Here is an 8,858-nt window from a genome sequence, read left to right on the forward strand (position 1 = left end):
CAGGTGTTTTTTAGGCTTAATGTGATGTTTTAGCCATAGGAGGGAGAGCCACACTAAATACACACACCTTGCTTGGAGTAAAATGTCCACTTTCAACAGTTTGCTTCCAGTATAATACATGGGAAGAGACACTATGGGCATTGCTAGACCATGGGACCTGGGGAACTGGCCGCAGGTCTCCATTCAAGTGGCCCAGGTCTCTCTACATAGGTGCAAGAAGTACTCAAAGTACTAGAGGAGGAGAAGATACCTTAGTAGATAAAAGAGGGAGAGAGAGCAAAGAGAGGGAAAAGAAAAGACGTAGGAAGAACATAAAAGGAGATGAGATCTCTTCAGTGTGGTACTCCATAGTTTTTCACCTTTGGTGTGCTCAAGGCCTTTTTGGACCTTAGCAACACCCCTGAGAGACACAATGATAGAGGTGACCAGAGCGGTATAAATAGTGAACCCACCTTGCAGGCCATGGCAGAGCTTCCCTAAGTGTAATGACAGCGAGGTGAGGACAGATTCGTCAGCCTTGAAGGACTTCTCACAGAAAGACTTCACCAGAGGGAGGACGATCTGACTTCTGTCATCTGGAGGGAGACAATGGGCACATGCTTAAAGAGGTCCTGTCATGCTGTTTTAAAAAAAATCTTTAATGAAGAACATACTCTGTCTATTTAGAATATATTCATGAAGAGTTTCTAAAGACAGGTAGACATGTTGTTATTATTATTATTCCTATAATTATTTTTATGATTCGGGATTCATATAAGGCCAACAGTTTGCACACTCCTTTTCAAAATAAAGGCAGACCGTTACAATACAAATCAAGACAAGAGGGTTAGGAGGGCTCTACTGATAAGAGCTTACAATCTAAAAGTAGGGATAAAAAAATGAAAAACTGCGTGGGGATTTGTTGATGCAAAAGGTAAAAATTCAGTTGTTAGGTAGAGGCGGAATAGGTTTCCCTGAAGAGATGAGTTGTCAGGGATCGCCTAAAGGCCAACAGAGCAGGACATTGTCAAACAGATTGGGGTAGAGAGTTCCTGGGAATAGGAGAGGCTCCGGACACTGAGGCTCATTAAGAGGAGAGACGGACACTGAGCGGTTGGTGAGGTGGATGGGTCTAGCAGCAGCATTCATGATAGACTGAAGGGGGGATAGCCTGTGTAGAGGTTGGCCAATGAGAAGGGAGTTGCAATAAGATAACACAAGAGTGAATCAAAAAACATTCTTTGCCTTTAAATGCCACAAAATAAGTTTTCTTTTCAGTCAGTTTAATTATCTGATATCTGCCAGTAAAGTCAAACGGCACACAACAGCAAAATAATTTAGTGTCATGGCGATCCAATGGTCGGGATCCAAGCTAATTGGTTCCTCATCACTAGCCGTAGACCTGCAGTATTTATCTCAGTGATATCATGAAAATCAGGCACGCGTCTAATTCTCAGGTGGAACATTATTTAACATCCTCATGGCCCAGGGAACTGTACATATACAGATTGCGGGTATCTAGGAGGCAAATTGTGTGAATATTCTGCAGTTTGTTTTTTTGTTTTTTAAGGATTAGCCATCCAATAATTGCTTGTACTTAATGTCTAGACTGGTGAAAAGGCGCCCAGGCTGAAAATAAACAACCGCAGTCTTCACGTACCATGGTCGAACATGACCAGCAGATTGACCAGCGTCTCGAAGGCTGCCAACCGGACGCTGCTCCCCTCATCCCTAGCCAGTTCCACGAGCTCAGGGAGGATGGCTGATTTTGATAATTCTGTCCTGCAACAAAGAATAATTACACATTAATATAATCTTATAGGAAGCAGAGGACGCAAATAACGCTTTGAAGATCATCTGTCACTTTGTCAAGATGTTGGTGATTATCATTACAGCCACTGACACCAATGTTAAGAGTTAATATTGCGACTACTGACACCAATATTGGGGGTTATTATTCCAGCCACTGACTTCAATGTTGGGGGTTTTATTGAATCCACTGATATCAATGTTGGGGGTTATTATTGAGATGACTGACATCAATGTTGGGAGTGATTATTGCACCCGCTAACACCAATGCTGGAGTTATTCTTCCAGCCATTGACACCAATCTTGGGGTTATTATTGTATCCACTGACATAAGTGTTGGGGTTATTATCGCAACCACAGACAACAACGTTAGGGGTTATTATTGTGGCCACTGACTCAAGTGTTGGGAGTTATTATTTTTCAGGCTGTCGCCAATGCCTGACTTCAATGATGGAGGTTATTATTGCATCCACTGATATCAATGTTGGGGTTATTATTACTGCCAATTATATTGTAGCCACTGACATCAACTCTGGGTGTTATTACTGTGGCCACTGGTACCAATGCTGAGGGTTATTATTGTGTCCATTATGAGGGGTTCCCACCATCCCTGTGCTGAGTTCCCGGTTCTGTACACCTGCAGTGTCCATTATGAGGGGCTCCCACCACCACCACCAAGTTCTCCTGCTTGCCTCACATCATTTCCAGCGATCAGATCTATTATCGGTTTCTGCACAGAATGTTCAATATCATTTTAACTAATGTAAGATATGACTTCTGTATATGCTGTCCAAAATAATGTACTAAAGGATCACTCCACTAAAAGACAGATATTTCAGTGTTTGGTGAATGCTGGTGTGTTAAACCGCCTGGCAGTCTCTTCTTCCTCTTGGGGACTCTATTTGTGAGAGCTATGCGTTGAGTTTCTGGGTCTGTACACCTGCTGTGCTTATTGTGAGGGGCTCCTACCATCCCTAGGCGGAATTCCCAGGTCTGCATACCTGCTTTGCCCATTATGAGGGGCTCCCACCATGCCTGTGAGGAGTTCCTAGGTCTGTACACCTGCAGTGTCCATTATGAGGGGCTAATTTTGTTTATTGAAAATCTTACAAACAAGAACTTATATACAATAAAACAATAATAAATAAATGAATGAATAAAACATATATACAAAATAATTGAATATAACTATACAAAACAATGGGCTTTTTGCATGTTTTATATTAACGTAACAGGAGGATTTGGAACACACAAAAAGTGGGTGAAAGCACCCAAAACTCACAGTCAGACAGCAACAGAGTCAGGAAGATCTCACTATTGGGCCATCCAAGACATACAAGAAGCCAAAAGCTGACACAGCCTACCAGGCTCCACCTAAATCTAAAACGTCCCTTTTAGATGACCTGTCCCTTTAAAAGGTGCAGGTACCTTGGCTGTCATACATATCCTTACTTTATTACTTAGCAAGTTAGCGACGCAGCATAAGCATGCGGCCAGTTCCAGGTCAGCGGCTGAATAATTAGTATAAGAACGACTGGCAGCCAGCCATGACAGCTCCTATATCTCTATCCTGAGCAGATCCTATTAAAGCAACAGCCTCTTTTTTGCATTGCGCAATACAACTGGCATCTGAAAATGCAAAACATACAGTATAGTGGCAGCACAGTGGTTAACACTTCTTCCTTGCAGCACTGGGGTTCTCATCCAGAACACTATCTGCATGCAGTTTGCATGTGCTTCCTGTGCCTGTGTGGGTTTCCAGACATGCTGGCAAGTTAACCGGCTCCTGTCTGCATTGGCCCTAGTATGTGATATCGGGCCCTTAGATTGTAAGTTTCTTGAGGACAGAGACTGATGTGAATGTGCACTGATGGGCGCTCTATAAAAGCCCGTCATAAATAAATGTATTAGAGATGCACTTCGCGTTCTCCGGCGTTCCCCCACAATCCGTCGCTGGGAACATTGCATTAACCTTCGAGATGAATTAGAATAAGTCATCGTCTCGCGGGCGGCCGCACAATAACGCGAAGGTGAACCACTTAGTCACGCATAAATCATGCGGAGAGCAGGTGCCGCCGATTGTTCCTCTCCTATTGAAGAGGCGCTTAGCGGTGACTCAGCGGAGGAGAGGAGAGGGCGAGGCGACTACACCCCCGTATCTGTTGTGTGGGCTTCGGGAACGCGAGGACGCCCCCACACAGGGCGCCGCTATTCTATCCTGTTTTAACTCTGCTTGTTCAGAAGTGTCTGATGGAGGCGTTCTTGTGGGCTGATAGAGCGCTTCGCCACTAGAGGGGGGGGGTGAGGGGGCTGGATAGGCTGCAGTCAACCTGACAAAGACGCATCCCACGCGCAGCGGGTAACGCTGACGATTCTTCTCATTAATTAAACTTCATGTATAGGCGTTTTTTTAAGCTTTGGATGGAGCAGGAAGAAATTAGATCCCCGTCACGTTTTAGGGCCTGTTCACACCAATTGCGGACCAGATCTGCATGAGTTTCTGCACACGCAGGGCAGTGTGTTTTGTTGCGTTACGGGCCTTTTTTTGTAAAAAAAACCCAAACATTTTCTTTCAGTGCGTTTGCATGCATTTTTATGTGTTTGCATGCGTTTTGGTGCGTTCCAGAGCAGAAAAAATAGGGCATGCTGCAGTTTTTCCACATGCTCTGGAACTGAACGCTCTGGTGTGAACTAGAGCCCAAAATATTGGTTTTGATCCGTTCTGTAACTGCTCTGTTCTGCTCTGCTCCGCGCTTGGTCTGAACAAGCCCTTAGGGCTTATTTACACCGCTGCATTATACGTGCGCTACAACGCAGGACCACAGCGCGCTTTGAGCGTTTGAATACAAATGACCAATCCATTCACTGGAGACCAGGGACATGACTGAGAATGCGGCCTATCCATTCACTAGAGAGCGGTGACATCACAGATATTGCAGCCTATCCATTCACTAGAGACCGGTGACATCACAGAGAATGCAGCCTATCCCTTCACTAGAGACCGGTGACATCACTGAGAATGCAGCCTATCCATTCACTAGAGACCGGTGACATCACTTAGAATGCAGCCTATCCCTTCACTAGAGACCGGTGACATCACTGAGAATGCAGCCTATCCCTTCACTAGAGACCGGTGACATCACTGAGAATGCCGCCTATCCATTCACTAGAGACCGGTGACATTACTGAGAATGTAGCCTATCCATTCACTAGAGAGTGGTGACATCACAGAGAATGCAGCCTATCCACTCACTAGAGACCGGTGACATCACAGAGAATGCAGCCTATCCATTCACTAGAGAACGGTGACATCACTGAGAATGCAGCCTATCCATTCACTAGAGACCGGTGACATCACTGAGAATGCAGCCTATCCACTCACTAGAGACCGGTGACATCACTGAGAATGCAGCCTATCCACTCACTAGAGACCGGTGACATCACTGAGAATGCAGCCTATCCCTTCACTAGAGACCGGTGACATCACTGAGAATGCAGCCTATCCATTCACTAGAGACTGGTGACATCACTGAGGAGTCAGTAAACATGTGAAGAGCCATTTTCTGCACCATGGTGTACAATCCATGAAATCATCTCTCTAATATTGTATTATCTCTGATTTAAACATTAAGAAGAGATCTATAAAACAAACAAAAAAATGGTGTCTCAATATAATATTCCCATTTCTCTGTATTTCTCTTCTTTACCACTGCATTATGGGTATGTCCTAATTAAGTGACTGATAAGTCTAATACTTTCCTAAGACATCTATTCCTTTAAAGAATACTTAATCACATCCATTCCACAAGAGATTACATTAATTAAAAAAGTAGTACAGTTTGCCTCAGGAAGTTCATTGCTGTACGGCAGAATATATCAGTGAACAGAAAGGCTCCGTGACAAGTACTGCCGAAGTGTTAATAACGAGGTGTCAGGATTCATTTGATTTAGCATGTGGATGTATGCGGATTGAGTGGGGACTTTAGACTGTCAGCTCTACTGGCTGTGATCTATTATAAAGAGAAAGGAGGATGATATACTGTATATCTGGTATTTAATGATGGAAAAAACTGCCCATGAATTTATCATAACCGACCTTCCCCCAACCACCCCCCCATCCTTCCTGCTCCTATTGGCTGCTATGAGCAAAGATAGAAACCTTGGTACTCGCAAGTAGGAATGCAGCGATATCGATACAAGTATCGGTGCCGATGCTGAGTATGCTCCAATGCCTGGCCCGATACCTGAGCTTCCGGTATCAAGAAAGTTGGCCAGCGAGTCATTACACGCTGCTCTGCTTCCTGACTGGCCGGGAAACCAGCTCCATGCTTCCTCATCACTTGTGATGAGGGAGCATGGACCCGGCTTCCCGGCCAATCAGGAAGGCGGGCAGCGTGTAATGACTCGCCGCCTAACTTCCTGATTGGTCGGGAAGCAGGCCAATGAGGAAGCTGGCGGTGAGTCATTACACACCCCCAGGCTTTCTGATTGGCCAGAAAGCCAGCTTCCTGCGCCCTCATCACCTGATGACGAGGGAGCATGGAGTCGGCTTCCCGGCCAATCAGGAAGCAGGCCAACGAGTCATTACACGGCGCCCGGCTTCCTGATTGGCCAGAAAGCCGGCTCCATGCTTCCTCCTCTTCCTACCTGGTGACGAGGGAGCATGGAGACAGCTTCCCTGCTAAACCGGAAGCCATGTGGCGAGTCATTACACGCTGCCTGGCTTCTCTAGTGGGACTTCCGGTATCGGTATTCGGTAGCGGTGAAAGTAAGTGAGGGATAAATTCCCTAGTAGGCACACACAGCAATAAAAAAAAGTCAACGGAAAGTCAAACCCTTCCCTACTGTATCCAAAACTAAACAAAAAAAAAGCGTTTTGGCTGCACCTGGGTTTTAACTGGGAGAACCTTGGCCAAGTCAAAGCTATAGATCACATATACTTCCACATCTTTACATGTGAATAAGATAGGCTTACCCTATGCCTTGGGCGATGTATTCAAGTTGGCGACACATACAAGAACGGACTTCGTATTCCACGTCCTGACACAGAGACTCCACTAGGGGGAGTATGTCTCGCTTTACTCTGAAATGCACAAGTCATCGAATTCAGCCAATAGAAAAAAAATGAATACACAATATAAAACCTTCATATACAGGACCCTATACCCACAGTTAAAAAAAACAACCTAAAACTTAAGATTCAATTTGTTCCAATAGGGAAAACATTTCTTTCCTGATCCCCTAGGGCAGGAGTGGGCAACTCCAGCCCTCCAACTATTGTAGAACTACAAGTCCCATGAGGCATTGCATGGCTCTGACAGCTAGAGGCATGACTCCCAGAGGCAGATGCATGAAAGGATTTGGAGTTAAAGCACGGCTGAGGGCCAGAATTGCCCACCTCTGCCCCCACAATCCGATATTCCCTGGAACAACAATTTTTTATAAATGTTACTAGCCACTATTTTAGAAACAAGTGCCCACGATAATTGACCATGTTTTTTCTTAATACTGCACTAAGGAGCTGATTATTAAACCATCCACACAGTTGTTCATGGTGCAAACGAGATTTGCAGCGCTGTATGGCCACTAGACAATGCCATCTTTCTCCAGGGTAACAACACTGTAACGCTGCTGGAGGAGGCCGCATCATCACACTGCCAATGCAGGTTTGCAGTTCAGGACAGCAAAGTCTATATACAGTGAGGAATCAGTGACATCATCACTGTGCTGTACATAGCCTTTGCAGATACAGGCTGCCAGCAGAAACTTACAGGAGGGGGCGGAGACAAGACCAGTCACCCTGCACAAGGAGAGAGAGCAGTCTTTATTACAGGAGGGGTCGGAGACAAGACCAGTCACCCTGCATAAGGAGAGAGAACAGTAGTGAGAGGTCTTTATTACAAGAGAGGAAGGAGACAAGACCAGTCACCCTGCACAAGGAGAGAGAGCAGCAGTGACTGGTCTTTATTACAGGAGGGGGCGGAGACAAGATCAGTCACCCTGCACAAGGAGGGAGAGCAGCAGTGAGCGGTCTTTATTACAGGAGGGGGCGGAGACAAGACCAGTCACCCTGCACAAGGAGGGAGAGCAGCAGTGACCGGTCTTTATTACAGGAGGGGGCGGAGACAAGACCAGTCACCCTGCACAAGGAGGGAGAGCAGCAGTGACCGGTCTTTATTACAGGAGGGGGCGGAGACAAGACCAGTCACCCTGCACAAGGAGGGAGAGCAGCAGTGACCGGTCTTTATTACAGGAAGCACCAACTCTCACACTGGATTACTGCACAGATCTGGAAGAAATACACAAAGCTCACCAAGGTTCAGGAGGAACACACATGACTCTTGTATGAGGACAATATTTGCTTTTCCTGGTGTTTGGCTTTGAGGATCACCCTCCATAGTAGTGTATAACTTCATACATTCTCCATTGTAGTATCACAGCTGTAATATATGCCATGTGCTCTACCAGGCCAACAATGTCACCATAATGCCATACTTACACATGGGATTCAAACTTGTTTGCAATTTTCCCAATAATTCTACAGCTAGTGAGGCGGGACTGTAACGTCTGAGACAGCTGTGCTTTGGATACAAGTGGATTTAAAATCTGTAAAATAACAGAGAAGTCTGGTAAATGCTGATCATTCATATAATATATAAACACACAAAAACACTATATTGTCACAAAGTATGACCGATACACACAAGATTGTAAAATACCCGGAATCATTCAGAATGCTTAAAAAAAAACTAAAGAAAGGACAGTTGCCATATCTACCAATCAGATCTCCGCTGTGTCCTTCAATGACATCTAAAGATTTCCTCTGTGTCCTTCAATGAGATCTAAAGATCTTGGTTGTGTCCTTCAATGAGATCTAACAATCTCCTCTGTGTCCTTCAATGAGATCTAAAGATCTTGGCTGTGTCCTTCAATGAGATCTAACAATCTCCTCTGTGTCCTTCAATGAGATCTAACAATCTCCTCTGTGTCCTTCAATGAGATCTAACAATCTCCTCTGTGTCCTTCAATGAGATCTAACGATCTCCTCTGTGTCCTTCAATTAGATCTAA

At 45.1% G+C, this 8,858-nt stretch overlaps 1 protein-coding gene across 1 annotated transcript in view; it reads right to left on the bottom strand.

Annotated features, from left to right (window-relative positions):
* PPP4R4 (protein phosphatase 4 regulatory subunit 4) overlaps positions 1-8,858 on the bottom strand; it is a 103,596-nt gene that overhangs the window by 23,064 nt on the left and 71,674 nt on the right. The window contains exons 8-11 of the mRNA XM_018559393.1: positions 8,288-8,394; positions 6,764-6,871; positions 1,640-1,761; positions 453-575 (exon numbers count right to left, since the gene is read on the bottom strand). Of these exons, the coding sequence (XP_018414895.1) occupies positions 453-575; positions 1,640-1,761; positions 6,764-6,871; positions 8,288-8,394 (460 nt within the window). The remainder of the gene's footprint in view (positions 1-452; positions 576-1,639; positions 1,762-6,763; positions 6,872-8,287; positions 8,395-8,858) is intronic.

The sequence above is a fragment of the Nanorana parkeri genome, unplaced genomic scaffold, assembly GCF_000935625.1.
Source record: "Nanorana parkeri isolate BGI_ZX_2015 unplaced genomic scaffold, ASM93562v1 scaffold392, whole genome shotgun sequence".
Lineage (NCBI taxonomy): Eukaryota > Metazoa > Chordata > Amphibia > Anura > Dicroglossidae > Nanorana > Nanorana parkeri.